General features: G+C 37.6%; 1 protein-coding gene across 2 annotated transcripts in view; it reads left to right on the forward strand.

The window, feature by feature from the left end:
* ctdp1 (CTD (carboxy-terminal domain, RNA polymerase II, polypeptide A) phosphatase, subunit 1) overlaps positions 1-15,097 on the forward strand; it is a 115,149-nt gene extending 100,052 nt beyond the window's left edge. For both annotated transcript variants that reach the window (XM_066715855.1, XM_066715856.1), the window contains exon 13: positions 13,854-15,097. In XM_066715855.1, the coding sequence (XP_066571952.1) occupies positions 13,854-14,010 (157 nt within the window). In that variant the 3' untranslated portion in view covers positions 14,011-15,097. The remainder of the gene's footprint in view (positions 1-13,853) is intronic.
* Positions 15,098-16,021: the final 924 nt, after the last annotated feature.

The raw sequence follows: 16,021 nt of genomic DNA on the forward strand, positions 1-16,021 counted from the left end.
TTTTTGCTTCAGGCAATTCTCAAAGAAGCCTAAGAAATTTGCTTTTCTTGCAACTTTGTGTTTTGAAAATTCTTATAGTTGGAAAAAACCTAAAAAAACCCTACACAGATCTACATAATGATCACATAAGGTATTTTGTTTTGTACTGCTGTACCGGTTTTACTGTCTAGCTATTCAGTATGTATTATTACTTATAGATACTCAGATTAGTTAAAATATTAAATGTCAAAGTCAGTGCACAGTAAAATTGCTTAATTTCATTTTTATTTTTAATGGTATGAACAGAATTATATCTGATATGAAAGACTTGTCCATTTACATTTTTTGTTAATATATATGTTAAAATTAACTTACTGTTTTCTATTATGTTGAACGCTGTTTTAAAATGTAGCCTATTTTTTTATTTTGTGGACTTGGAAGTAAATTTTCTTGTTAGGCTTTAAATATCCAATAACCTTTGTAGAAAGGTACAGTGTATCAAATCTTAAGTTAATAAGAGAACAAAGTATGGGATTCAGTATATGGATATATAGTACAGTATAGAAGTTGTTATATCTTATATCCCCCAGAGGTAATTCCATCCAATGCCAGCTATTAAACCTCTCTATTAGAACCAAAGAAATATTAAAACAAATTATCAGAAGTCTTATTAGTATTGCTTCTGCAGTGATAGGCACCCCCTTTGGCTTGTATTGACTCATATTCCCTTCTAATATCCCTGCTGGTGTTTTTGCCTTTGTTCACTACATACACTTTGAAGAAAAAATATATAGTTTACAAGACGTGTCTGGTTACAGGGTTTGTCTCATTACTTCAGCGAAAGGTTTGTGTGCTTTATTGTTGCCTCTCATTGCTAATAGTTCATTTATATATTCACATAGTTGAAATGTATGGACTATACTGTATTCATTCATTAAAAGGTTTCAGTTAACAACCATATTTACTCAGTGATGATCATCTATATGAATGCTTTTCTTAACTTCAGATAATGGCAAAATACAGTCTAGTATTTTTACGTATCTAATGGCAGCGAAATGGTGCAATATGGTATGTCTTGAAATGGTAACAGTCTTCTGCCCGTTTTATTTTATTCTTTTCTGCTTGCAGAGTTTTGTTCTGTTGAGTAGAAAATTTTGTTTTTGGAGAAAAAATGATAAGGAAGGAATCTGCTCATTAAACTTGTAATGTGCTCATTAAAGACACTAGAGGAGTGAGCTAGCAGTTGTTAGAAGAGAATGAGAGAGAAAAGGATTAGTCAGCTTGTTAAGTGTTGTTTGTTTCATTAATATTGCCCTGTGAAATCCAAGGGGGATTGTGTGTGACCTATCTTCCAAGATTTCATTCCGAAACCTGAGACTTTCCAACAAGCCATCCCAATGAAGCGGATCGAAGGAATAATTAAGTAATCAACATATCAACTACTAGCTAATTATAAAATATCCTCTCGTAATGAGGGGCAACTATGGACATTTTCCAATTGATGCATTTAGTGGTATAGCTTAACTGCAGCAGATTGATGTTTAGTTAAGAAATAATTATAATAATGAACAGTCCTGCGAGAAAATCCCCCAAGCTTTTTGTTTGTTTATTTTCCGTGAGATATTGCAATGTCTTAATTTTGAATAGATGAACTGAAGAAAGGCCCCTTCATTTTCAAGAGATATATTTATCCGGCAGCTGATTTGTCCATTACAGACTAATTGTAAGTCTGCTTGTGATGTGGAGGTTAGAATTTCTCAGGGCTCCACTCAAAACAGGTAAACTGTTAAACATGTAAAACAAGGAAACTGCTTTGTGTTACCTTTAATAAAAAAATAAATTATCTATAAATTATGCCATTTATTGGTGTTTCAGGTTTTCACTTGTAGTGCTTGATGTGGTTGTCTGAAAACCACACAGTATAGACGGTGCAGATCAGATTGTTTTTCTTAGCTGTTTAAAACTGCAAGGAAAACTTATTGCACCAGTTATTGACTTCCCTCTACCCCCCCTTTCCATTCCTCTTCTGTAAGGCTCTGATCTTGAATAGATCTGCTTTAGAAAGTGCTAGCTGAAGCCTAGATGTCTACATGACAAGTACCAGTGGATTCAAATTAATAATGTATGCTACATGTGAAAGATAACATCAACATAACAGTATCAGGAGATTTTCATTTCAAACTTAGCTTGAAGGCATTCTTTGCAGCCAGTGACTTTGGCAAAGAACCTTGGTTTGTGTTCTGTTCAACCGGCTGTGTGCAGTGTTGCATTAGGATTATAACTTCTTGTACGTCAGTCTCCAAGCGAGATGTCAGGTACAGTAAGCTGATACAATCGGTGTGAAGCCATGAAAACAGCCCCTTGAGAAGTAATGAGAAGGCAAATGTCCTTTTTTTCTTCTTCTTGTGCCTTCCTTCAAACCAGTTGGTCACTCTGCATTTAACTTGGTTATTTACATGACAGTGGAATTTGTGGCTGATTTGTGCTCTATGACATGGGACATTCAGTTGACCTTTATGTATGAAAAGGGTAATAGCGATGTGACAAATGAAAGCTAATCCAAATTTAATGCTAAATTAAATCTCCAGTTGCTTCCCTCTCACACCTACCTAGGCTGTTGCAAAATATGTACATGTGTATAGTTATATTTTACTGCGAATCTACAGAGGACCTAGAGATGGGGTGGATGACTATTATAGTTGATGGATGGCAACAGGCAGGGAAGGCTAACTGGGGTGAACTCATTGTTAGAGTAACAGAAGGGAAGACAGTGCATAAGGCAAAACTAATAGCAATAAAACTAAAATATATTCATGCTTAAGCATTCGCTACCAACTGGTTATTAAGATCATAAAGTGGAACACTGCTGAAGACAGAAAATGATTACATACTGATCAGAAGCAGTAATACTCAATGAAGAGATCATTGCTTTCATAAAGAAAACATTTAATTTATTTTGAGGTGCATTTCTCAGTGCAATAAAACTACCTCCACAGAAGCACTATTGGTTCAATGGCAGCCCATGGTCAATACTAACCTGTCTGCGGGAGAGCCGAGAGATTGGGACACACTGCGGCTTTGTGTTGGAAAAGCTGTGTGTTTGCTCCCTGTTGATCAAAGTCTCAGACAGTTAAGTTTACAAGAACGTTTTGAGAACACCCTTGAGTCTGACGAAATGTGGACACTTTTCTTTTGACCTATTGTGTTTATAAAGAATTTATGTTGATAGATCTGAAGGAAATGGTTGTTCTACCTGCTGTGACACTCCCTGTCCCTAGTGAGACTCATTATCTGGGTTGTGATGCCAGAATTAGAAGACCATAGACAAGCACATGTCCCTCACCGTTTCTAGGTTTGTAATGCAGGAGTTAAGTAGATAAGATTGAGAAACACTGCTTTAGTCTAAGGCTTTATATAATACATCATTGTAACAGATTTAAAGAGCTATAGTGTACACAAGTAAGCCTGATAAAACCAATATATGCTGATAGTGTACAACAGTTTGTTGTTGTTTGCTTTTTAATATAAAGCTTATCTCTTTGACGCAGGGGACTTCATTGTAGGTAACCTTAGGTTTATGAACTGAATAGCAAGTAGACTAATAGAAACACTGCCTGAATTTTAAGTAAAATAGCCCTTTCATGGTAACTGAGTTGATCGTGTAACAAGAATGTATTTACAGTAGATAATGTAAATAAGAATAACCTATCAATTGTATTTGTTGGGGGTCCCATTAATGATTAATCGCACACCTTAAAATAGGTTTGGAAAAATCTTTAGGAATGTCTTCTGGTGACTCTCTGTATATCTGTGTCTTTTTTTATTTCCATCTGTAACATAAATCAAATAGATATTTTGCCAGGTGGAAAGGTCAGAAAAGCATTTGAAAGTCAATTATAACCAAGGATAGGTTGAGGCGTACAAACAACACTCAAAAAGGACTTGTTAGCATAAAGAGCTAGCGGTAGATCTTGCTAGGGTTGTGTGTAACTAGGTCTGTTTGACTACAGCACAATGATGTTCCTACAGTGAAATGTGTACTGAAGCTCTTAACTAATTACAGTGCAGATGATTTGTTTTCGCATTGCCCTGCTCTGAGGCACCACATCAGCAAAGTTCATTTACAACAAAAACAGCCCTTATCTGTAGTCATTTGTTCCTCTCCTCAACTCTCATTTTCTCGAGAGCCTGATAGCACTCAATGATTTTCACCACATTGTAAACCTTCAAAAGGTTAAACGGCCATCTGGACAGCAGTGGGCATGTTTCTGAGGAATGAATAATACAACAGCCAAGAATAAGAGGCTACCACAAATGGATGCTTGGGACTTGAATTCTGACACGGATACTTTAAGGTCTGTCTGAATTCACAGCACTCTGTTTTCGTACAAGGAGGTAAAACGTAATTTAGTGCACAAGTATAGCATACTGTAAACACCTACTGACGGTTGGGCCTATTTGTCTCCATTGCCATTTTTCTGAAAGCACGAGGATATCATGGTTCATTAGCTTAGCTGGCTTTTTAAAGTGGGTTTTTATGGAAATATGTTGCTGCTTTCCAGAGTGTGCTTTGCAGAACATTATTAAATCCAATAAGTGTATCTCTTACTAGTGACTCCTACAGTCATAGTCATCATGTGGTAATCAATTGCACCTTTCTCACCAACGATATATAAACACAGAGAAATAATTCTGCCAAATGTTTTATTTGGCCTTTTAACCCTTCTCTATAATGATTCCACAAGGTGCAGCTTGCTGAATGTCTTCTAATGATTTGGCATGGTCCTTAAAATCCACTAATGGCAAGATGCACCAACCTAAAGAATCTGACCAAGGACTGGCACTGTTTTTCATGATGCCTAGAACACGAACATTAATGATCTGCAAGAATGCACTGTAGAAAATCTCCTGTTGTCTTTAATGATGCCAACATTCTGTTGTAAAGTAGGTCTTAATCAGATGTTACAAACATTTCACTTCAGCATCTAGAGGTCCGAGGTAAAGCCCAGTCTAAGATGATATTTGTCTGTGCCTTGTTATTCTTTCGGACGATAAAAATAAGAATCCATCCTTAAGTAATTTTTTCTTTGACTTTTTTCCTAGAAATGTATCAATAATATCTTTCATTGTTCGCTTGACCTCAAAAATAATATGCTGTCGTTTTGTGTTTTATTATCAAAACAATTGTCTGGTTTGTCTGTAATTTTGTCAATGAGTTACAATAACTGAAAAAATGCAATTATGAAAAATGTGCTTGGAATTTATAATCTAGATATTTATAAGTACGACTAGACATCAAGTCTGACCCATGTTTAATTAAAAGCATAAGCACTACATTTTTTGGATATTTCAGAAGTAGAGAGGATGAGCATTTAGACAGTTACATTCTGACATTCAATTTGCAGATATTAAGCTTATACCCTTTGCAGCCCTGGGCTTCTTAAATTAAGCTTGTTGTTATACCTAATTAGCTAACAACTGTTTTCTTTAAGACAGCTGTCAGATACAGTTCTTTACTGCTGAAGCATCACAACGGAGCTCGCATTTAAATGGTTTTTCTCTTTGCATTAATAACTTCAAATTTAAGAACATAATTTCTCGCCTGCAGCAAAAAGCGGAAATGATTGCGTTTGTGTCACAGTCGATATTAGTGATTGCAGTCCCATGTAATCGCCCAGCATTAACCCAGTTGTCATTAGGGTAACTGATACACAGGCATACAGTTTACAATAAATGCTATACTAAGGTAAATGAATTGGTGAGGGGGGAGCAAGTGGCCTTTCAAAGTGACTTTGATTGAGATTTTGTTTTGGTTGAGAACATTTGTTTTGACAACCTGCTGTCATTTCTCCTCTGATGGTGTAGCCTGCGGGTTTAGAAATATGAAACGGGGAATAATACATGCACGGTAAACGCCAGCATCAGATGCTTAATAATGCTAATTGTGACATTTCAGATTTGTTTACCTTCAATCGCTTAAGCATTAGTCAGCAAGATCTTTAACCTGATTATTCAAAGTTATTGAAATGTATCCATCCTGTGCTTTTTGATCATATATCTTCACTGATACAGACCATAATTCTGTAGTTGTGTAATGATGGGCAACCACAGCCCAGATAACAAGATTCTTTTGTTGCAGGGGCTTGATTTGGTGTCAGGAATCTCACACTTAGAAGTAGAATGATGGATGTGTCCTGTTGCCCTGTATATTATGTACCTGCTTTTTTGGTTTGTGAGTGTAGAAATATGGTTCCAGTTGGTTTGAATTATTCCAAATGGGCTGTCCCTCAAATGAATGCAAGAGTGAGGATGACACCCAGAAATGCCTGCCTCTGCATTCTTCTGTCCAAAGACTATTAATAATCCCTTGACTAGATCACCCAGGGTTGCATCGTCTTATCTCATTACCCTGCAGGCTCTGGCACAGATTTCTTGTTCGACTCTACCTGCACGGCAGTTTTAATTTTCTCAAAGGCCTAGAGTGAGATATTGATTGCATGGGGTTTCAGGTATGATAAATCAGGCGGTGTCCCCTGTAGATGTTTAAAGTATAGCTTGTACTGTCATTGGAGTAGTGGATTGGGCTGTGTTCAATTAATCTTCCTCTCCATAATAATAATCACTAAATCTGGAGCAGGAAGAGAGATGGATTTAGAGATGCAGACAATTGAATCACGCTTTGCGCTTTGCAACGCCACGCATTCATTATGCTAACTCTTCATATTTCTGTCCTGGGTGTAATATACTGAGTGTGGTGAACATTATTCATGAGACAATTTTTTTTATTATTATTAGCAGGAGTATTCCATATGGTATTTGTGCTCAGCTCAGCTTCAGGTCATTAAAGTCAGGTTATTGGATAGAGGATCCGGCATTAATAAAAGCCTGTGGAGACTTACATTTTTACAGGTGCATACTGTCACTTGTGATGCTGTCAAGGTTTATAACTCATGTACCCGTGAAACCTCATAGACCCAAGTGGTTTAATCTCGGCAGCAGTATGAAACCCCCAGCACTGTGTGTACAGGAAGAAAGGACTGTAAGAAAACTGCAGTTAAGTGTGGAAAGCTGCTCCAAAGAGTGTGAGGGAAACTGTGATACAGAGACAAAGTAACAGGTTTTGGTGAGTTTCATTTAATATTTAAAAATGCAGTATACTAGACTTTTGGGAATCTGATGTTGTTTATTTTGTGTTCAACAGAGAGAAACTGAAACGTGGGCTTGTGGAAACAGAGTGGAAAGCGTAGACCCCCTGCTTGCTTTGTTTATGTCGACAAGGTTTATATCTTCAGAAAGAGTAATGACAACAAAAATACATAAAAGAATACAAATAATATATAAAGGCTTTCGATACAGTGCACCTGTATATTACTTTAATACATATTTGTGGTCTTCTTTTGGTTTTTATTCAAACACAGAATTGCTAAAAATTGTATATCAAACTTTAGTCTTTGCTTCGTCCTTGCATAACCGTGTATTTCAATTTTTCTGACAAAGGTCATGATGATGTTTTGAGAAATTCAGAAACCAAATAAATCCACCCACCCCCCACCCTCAAATATTGTGTGGTAACAGAGCTGGATAGGGGATGTTCGGTATGTTGGAAAGTCAATTATTTAAACAGAAATAGCTGGATTTGTCCATATTTCCCTCAAGGAAAACATTTGGTTTCCCTCTTGAAATAAATATTTAGACATTCTCAAACATGGTTTTGTTGCATGTGCCAAGTGAACTTACCTCTGTATGTAAGCAGAAGTATTTTGCAGATATACATATTTTTAGCCTCCTGCTTAGCATTTTAATTGGATGTAAACACAATTGCCTTATAAAGGAGCGTATATTGATGCGATTATTTTGTGTTACAAGCCAAAGCAGCTGTGCTCTGAAATGCATTATCCGTTTGAGAATTTAATTAAACCTTTTTCATTTTTCACATCTCTAATAGTTCAAGGTATACCAGCAGGCACTGGCAACTAAAGAGTAATAACAGTGTTTATGTATCATAGCAATAATCAGCTGTTCCCAAAGGCAGAAACTGGAAATAAATTACAGCCCATATTCAAATGCAAAAATAACTATTCCTAGTGAGTGCAGTGTATGTCATGGTAGGAGTGAATTCAGACAAGCTCTCAGTTGACAGTCTAAACCACAAAAGTGTGTCATGACTTACCAAGACAATTTGCCTTTAAAGTTGACAAATGGTGTGATGAGTTTTGTTTTCTGCCGCCAACAATGAACCCGCTGTCTACAGGTCCTGAAGTCTATTAAAGGCAGAATTATGCTTTCTTACTTACATATTGCACTTATTATTTTCAAATGCAGATTGAGGTTAGCATAATTGGAAACTACAGCTGGTGGGCACATTGTTTATATGCCATATTGTGTGTACATATTTAATTTCCTAAGGCAGTGATATCAGAATTAATTCAATCATCATGCACTTAAAGAGATAGTGTTCGCAAACATTTCCACCATTGTACAATGCACTGTTTATAGGCTCAGTATCCACAGTAACAATGACACATTATTTCTGCATGATTCCTAAAGGAAATACATGCTTTACTTAAGACTGTATACATTGTTGTCTGTACTGAACTAATGCAACTAAGACTGCAACAATAAGTAGAAGGCATGCATGCACAAACGAATACATTAAACATCAAATGAAAAATGTACGTCAAGAAATAGAAACTCATTAATAAATTATCAGTAACTTGAACTCAAGAGCTCTATATGTATTTTATATGTGTGTATATTCAAAGGCATCTGTAAGCTTTGTATAAGTGCCAAGTATTTATCGTCAGTGCTTCACCGAGAACAAGAACGCAGATCATTTCAATTTAACAGGATTTCCCTTAGAAGGTTATTTGTGGCTTTTATCTGAAACCCTTTAAGAATGACTACGGTTATCTATGCACAATAGTGGTGGTCCTGTTCCTCTTTAGATGGGAATGCAGGTTGAGCTGCTTCTGTCGTGGACTTCCTGTTCACAGACGAGAGTATGGCACCTGTCTCTCAGAAATCAAGTTTGTGAAGAGTTTATAAGTTCTGCAGGGTAGCAACACAACTAACCCCCTGTTGATTTTTAAATTGCAAGTATAACCCAGGCTTAGGTGGAGTCGTGCTTTTAATTTTGTTCACCTGAATAATTCCTAATAGGCAGTATTTCCTACTTTGAAGTTGTTGAAATGAGTATTATCACAATAGTCAAAGTAAGCATTTTTCTAAAGGGAGTAGTTGGTATTCTATGGATAGATAGCGCATCAGGCGTGATATTTCACAAAAACCTGTGGCACTTTTAAGAGTTACACAGCCTTTTTGGTTATTATGCTTATTTGAAAAGTTGCCTCATCTGTATTTAGCTGTCAGATATATTCGGTGGGTGCCTCCCAGAGCTGTTTGAACTGCTCTCCCTGGTGTCGAGAGTTAGTTCATTCTTTATGTAATCTCTTCTTTGAAGAACAGAAAAACATTTTTCTTTATTTCTTTCTTCATTAATCAGCTAAAGTTTGACAATAGCAATAACTTTGAAAACCTTTTTAATCTAAAAACTTAGGATACCTCATTAGAAAATGCACAGAGAAAGCATTAAGGGTTCCCCTCTGTTCAGACTTACAAAATCATCATAATAATTGTGTACAGCAGGGTTTGTACGTTTAGGACAAGTTTTCTACTACAAGAGTGTTGCATGAGGGCATATTACAGAAAGGTTAAGGGTAATGTGGGAAAGAGAGAGGAGCGTTGATGTTAAAGAAAAATACTCTAGAATGAAAAAGATTATAAAAGATGGCCACAGCACAGAGGAGTATAAAAATAAAATGATGCTGTCATTAATGATGTCATGTGCAGCAGACATGACTCCTCAGACTCAGCTCTTCTGATTGGCTGCATCACAGCCGGCTTCAGGGGAGCACAGGTGACTGTTGACAGCAACACCCTGAGCCTGGAGAGAGGGAGACAAAACACCTCCACACAGAGCACAGATGGATACCCTAGTTAGCTGGAATCCAACACTTTCTCATGACACAGTCCCACTTCATATGACCACAAAAAGGACAATAATCATTAGTTAAAAGAAACCAGGTTTGATTAAAAGATTGCAGATGTTGTGTGTCTTGGACTGGCCATGTAGGTTAGGGTAGTTGGACAGAAGTCACTTGTAAGTATCTTAATAAAAGTGTAAGGAATAGTCTATAGACGTGGGATGGCAGGGGATATTACAGGGGGAGCTGAAAATCTTACAGTATCACAGCTAAGAACTTGATTTGGGTGGACATTTATCTACCTGAACTTTCTTTCAGAAGCACACATTCTCCACTCATCTTTGTAAGATCATATATCTGCAGCTTTTCAGAAGGCTTAGTGTTATATATATGCTTAATGAGGTAAGTTATAAGGACATAAGAAAGTTTACAAACGAGGCCATTCGACCCATCGTGCTCATTTGGTGTCCATTAATAACGAAGTGATCCAAGGATCCTATCCAGTTTATTTTTGAATGTTTCCAAATTTTCAGCTTCAGCCACATTGCTGGGGAGTTTGTTCAGATTGTGACGCCTCTCTGTGTGAAGAAGTGTCTCCTGTTTTCTGTCTTGAATGCCTTGAAGCCCAATTTCCATTTGTGTCCTCGGGTGCGTGCGTCCCTGCTGATCTGGAAAAGCTCCTCTGGTTTTGATGTGGAGCTCCTCTGGTTTATTCATAGTTCCATAGATAGACGTATGGTTGCTGATAAGTTTCTTGAATTCTGGGTATGTCTTTACAATGTATCAATAAAGCACATTAGCCAATTTATAAAATATGTATTTTATGTCTAATATTGTTTTGTCCCCCCCTCTCTCTCCTGAGAGATGCTGACTGCTATTTTTACACCAATAGCTTCTGAGCAAATCATAGACTGTCAAATGGCACATTTAACATAGTAAGATTGTGTGAGATTGTAACAGGAGGGAGATGTCATTCAAATTAAGAAATAATTGTCAGCCGTTCCAATGCACATCTTGCAGATTATTATTAAGTTTCTCTTCTCTGTATTATAATGCTCTTCAAATGCAGACACTGAAGCTTAACAGAAATTCCAGTTACACCTGTTTAACCGATTGTCTGGAGACAGAAATAGAAATGTAAGCTAATACAAAGCTTACAGAAGTCTGTCCACATTTGACAGACACACAAAACATTACAGAAAACTCAATACAAGAGGCACTGAGTCAGAGTTGGCGATCATGATCATCAGCTCCTATCTAACAACAACTCCCCCTTTGAGACAGGTTCATTGTGAGATGTGTGAAAGAATAAACATGCACACCCTCACACACACACACACACACACATATGTTGGTGCCACTATCATTATGAGGACTCTCCATAGACATAATGACTTTTATACTGTACAAACTATAGATTCTATCCCCTAACCCTAAACCTAACCCCCATACAAAACTTTCTGCATTTAGTATATTTTTTTAAGCGTTTTGAATTATGGGGACATTGGCAATGTCCTCATAAACCACCGTTTTTGCATAATAACCTTGTAATTACCAGTTTGTAACCTAAAAAAAAGTCCTCATAAACCACATAAACCAACCCACACACACACACACACACAGTTTAGGCTAATCATAAAGACTTCCTGTGAACTGCAAAAAAAAAAACGACAGCCTTTCATTTGTGTGTTGTTAGTGTTAAAACAAATATTTTCTCTTATAGCAAATTAGGAAATATTAAACAAAGTAATTAAAGGGAAAATACAGATGTGGGAGTTAGGTAGCATCATGGAAAGATTGCCTTAAACCTTTCACTTCCTCAGGTCTGGTTTAGGTACTTTTCACAAACTAAAACATCTTTTGACCCCATAAAGAGCCATAAGCCACAAGTCACAGAACAGCACAGTTCAGAGAGACCAGGTCATTGCTCTCCGATGAAAATAAATGCAGCCACCCTTCAGACTTAGGAGCTTGGATCAAACATGACCCCCCATGAGAGCTCGGGCACAGAGGCTGGATTTAATTGAAATTCACTGCTGTTGCTCGGATGAAAATAAATCCCTATGGTTCAGCTTGTCAGTGCTCCCTTATCGCCATGCATAAAGTTTAATTTTGCAGTGTAAGCCCTCTATGGCAGAATCTTTTTCACAGTTTGTGTGTTTGTAAAGAAACCAAATCCCCCTCCAGTGTGCAATCATCTTCAGTGTTGCTGAGTGATTACAAGAAAATAATAAACAAGGGTATGAATCACACCGTAAACTGATTAAGAGCAAGGTCAAACTCTTTTATTACTTTGGTAGTTAGACTTTTTTATGATTTATTCCCAAGAAAATAACATGCTTGTTAAGTGTAATCATTTCTCGCCATGGCAGTGCTTTTCTTGAATGGGTCGTAGACATAATGATGTCCTAAATTTAGCTTGCAGTTATGTACAATAGCACTGTGTGAGCACCGGTACTGGGAAATTATGATAATGGGTGATATGGATTAAGAAAAGAAACACTTTTGCTATTATTTGCACAGTTTTCTCCCAATATAGCTCCTTACAAAATAAATCAGGAGAGTCATTACAGTATCGATGGTGTTGATGATCTGTTCAAATCCAAACGATATGCATTGAAGGATTTGACGGCATTTCATGATTTAGCCTGTCTGTCGGGTTTGATGAACTGTATCCACTATGCTGTCTGAAAGATATTCAACACTCCTGACTTGCAGGGTCCTTAAAAAATAAACCTGCCACTCACTGTCATAACCGATGGTCATTTTTTTATTGTCTGCACTTTTAACTTCACAGAGTTCAACAGTTTTTTACTCACCTATTTAACTGAACAAAGCTGGCTGAAGGAACAATACCTTCTTGCCCTTAAATCCACTGTTCGATTTCCTTTTTTTTTTTCTATTGGAATGGATTAGTTCTTATAGATAAATGTGACTAAACTACAGCTGCATGTGTGTGCCTGCTGATATTTGTTCAATCAGCATATCTGTAAAAAACTATTCATTTGGAGATGGTAGGGATCATGGGGGGGAAAAACTGCCTTCAGTGGTCTTAACTCATTAGCCCTTGAAGAGCTGGAGACACGGGTGATGTATTTAGTGCTTCATGCTCAGTCTCCTCAGAGCCCACTGCAATCCACATTCTGTAACTACCACACAGCGTGACAGTCCCCCTGGCAGATCTTTTTTTTTCTCTTCTTCTCTCCTTCTGTTCTTATGTTTTTTTGCATACTTAACAGTCTTCTATTTATATGCTCCCAGACACCCTTCAGATGTGAAAGATTCTTACTCATGTGGATAACCCAATCGTTCGTGCAACTTATACATGCCGTGGCAATCGCACTCACAGCAGACCTTGATTAAACTAGCGAATCGGCTATGAATGACTTTATTCCTAGGTAAAATAGTGTTTTTTCTAACACGCTTAAAAATGCAGTGTTAGCCAGCTTATTGTCACCTTTTTTCAACTTTGAAATCGTTAAAAATAAAAAAACGGGTATTATTCCCTCTTCAGGCAGAGGCAAAGCGTGTTCTGAGCACATCTGTCACGTGATCAAACCGCATGTGTAAAATGTCAATGAATTCCTCAAGAAAGCTCTTAGACTTGTGTGGTTTTTATAGAAGGACTATTAAGATCAACAAAAGCAGATTGATTTGTGCCTCCACTAACAAAGCCCAGTGCTGCTCAGTTGTTGAAAATGAACTAACTAGAATGCTTTAACGACCAAGAAGCCCGCAGTGAGTGCACATCACTCACTAATAGTGCTGCTGTTGGAGAGGTGGGTTGACCTTTGCACCCCGTGGAGGTCAGGTGTCAGAGTGGCGTGGCTGGGCTTGGTCCGCCTGCCAGCTGAGTTCTAAAGCAGAGGCCTTTTTGTCTCGTTTTCAAAGGGGTCACAAGCGCAAGCTGGAGGAGGCCAAAGAGGGGGAAGGAGACGCGGCCAGCCAGTCCAGCAAGGAGTCCAGTAACGAGGATGAGGAAGGGAGCAGCTCGGAGGCAGACGAAATGGCAGCTGCTCTGGAAGCCGAACTCAATGACTTCATGTGATGATGGCCGATCCGGAAGCAGATTTTTTTTTTTTTTTTTTCGATGTTGTTTTCTGATGCATTTTTTTCTTCCCTCCCCAGAAAATCACTGTTATCAATTAGTCACAAAATCCCACAGTGGCACCTTGTTTGAATGAAGTCAGCGGCATATTTGTGTGTGTGTGTGTGTGTGTGTGTGTGTGTGTGTGTGTGTGTGCTTGTGAGGGAGAGTGTGTGGAGGAGAGGGGGGTGGCTCAGTGTGTATATATAGGTTCACAGCTAGAATAGAGAATTTTAGCAGTTCAAATTAAATGTAAAGTTGTTTTAATGTTTTATTGTGGAATAAGATAGGAAGACAACAATTTGTTTTTGTTTTATTTGGGTTATTTTTGTTTTGTTGATTTTGTTTTGTCAAAAAAATAAAAAAAAATTAAAAAAAATAACATACAATTGGTCAGGTATGCCAAAGAGTTTAAATAGGCACTTCTGAGCCTGCAACAAAATCAGTTTTCTTTTCCCTTCATTTCACTTTCCTTTATCGTCTGTTGTTTTAGTGAACCACATCATTGTGTAACAGCCAGCAGTACCTTTCAGATGTCTGTGGATACGAGGCCAGTGAACCATTCGAATATTTTTTGCTGTCTTGTTTTGTAACACATGGTCTATCCCAGAGATATTCAATGAAATGGTTTAGATATAGTGATTGCAGACCACATTCACAGGGGTTTCCTGTCTGGGTTCTACTCTATTATTTACAGATTTGAATCAAGTTTTGAATGTCAAGGTTTTAACAGCTACTGCAGCTTCCCAATCACTGGGTCCCAGACAGGAGTGGGGGTGTAGTTTTTTAAACACGCTGCTCGGACATTTGGTTTTAGGCACGTCTCTGTGCGACACTTTACTGCCATACTGCTTGGTTTCATCAATTTATTCTGGAGAAATGTAAACAAACAGAAACTAAAATGCGTTCTCGTTTGAGACTTTCGTTGTTTTTGTTGTATTTTTGTTTTGAATGGCAAGACTGATGTAAAGTTTTTGTATATTCTATTTCATATTTGACCTGCAGGAATTTTTCTTTTCATTTAATAAAGATTCGTTTTTTAAGTGCGGTCAGAATACTGTTCTTTTTTCTCCCTCCTACAGCGCTCTCTGTCTCTCATTGGGGCAGAATATATCGGACAGCGACTCATGAAGAAGAAAACGTGCAGGATATTATAAGAGTGAATAGATCATTTTCCATTATTTTAACGGTGCCTGGTTTGAAACGTTTTGAGTGAAAACATGTTAAAACAGTAGAGCAAGGGGGGACGGCTTCCTTGCATTCAGGAATGAACAGTGTGGGGCCGTGCTAAACATTAAACATGGTCAGGTCAGTTTGTTTTTTTGTTGGGTTTTATTTGAGTGATTTTACTATCCTAATATCGAGTAAAACTAAGCAATCTAAGACCCAGACCTAATCAAAACGTTCAGGCGCCTGCCAATCACAAATAAAAAACTATACTCGACAACGGTTTTGCATTAAGTTACTCTCCGAACCAAAAAGCTTCCATCGATATTGGAGCTGTAATTGGCAGGTGGGTCAAAGTTCAGATTTGATTTGGAGCTTTCTTGGATTGTACTGAAAATCCCTAGATTGTCTTATTTCCTTACAAAATGAAATGAAGGTTCAGAGCTACATTCTTCTGTACAAATGATGGTTGTAATTTAAAATATGACAAGTAGCTAAGTCAGAAATATCTAATGATGGCTGTTTTAACTAGACCATGTGCAACACCAGTTAGTTGTCTTTCCCCAGGAGGAACCGCAATACGAGGACTTAATTGACTGTAATTCAAAATGTTTCTAAAATGCTATTCTTATAGCCCTCTCTTTACTCTCATCGCGATTTATTTCTATTCATCAGAGAAGGGGGAGCAAATGAGTTGAGCCGCAACCGTCAGGGTTTGTGTTCGAGCCACGATCTCGTAACATCCTCTGTATTTTATGTGTTGTTGTAATGAAGCTTTTAAGAAATGATGACCATCGCATTGCTT

Source organism: Amia ocellicauda, chromosome 10, assembly GCF_036373705.1.
Source record: "Amia ocellicauda isolate fAmiCal2 chromosome 10, fAmiCal2.hap1, whole genome shotgun sequence".
Classification (NCBI taxonomy): domain Eukaryota; kingdom Metazoa; phylum Chordata; class Actinopteri; order Amiiformes; family Amiidae; genus Amia; species Amia ocellicauda.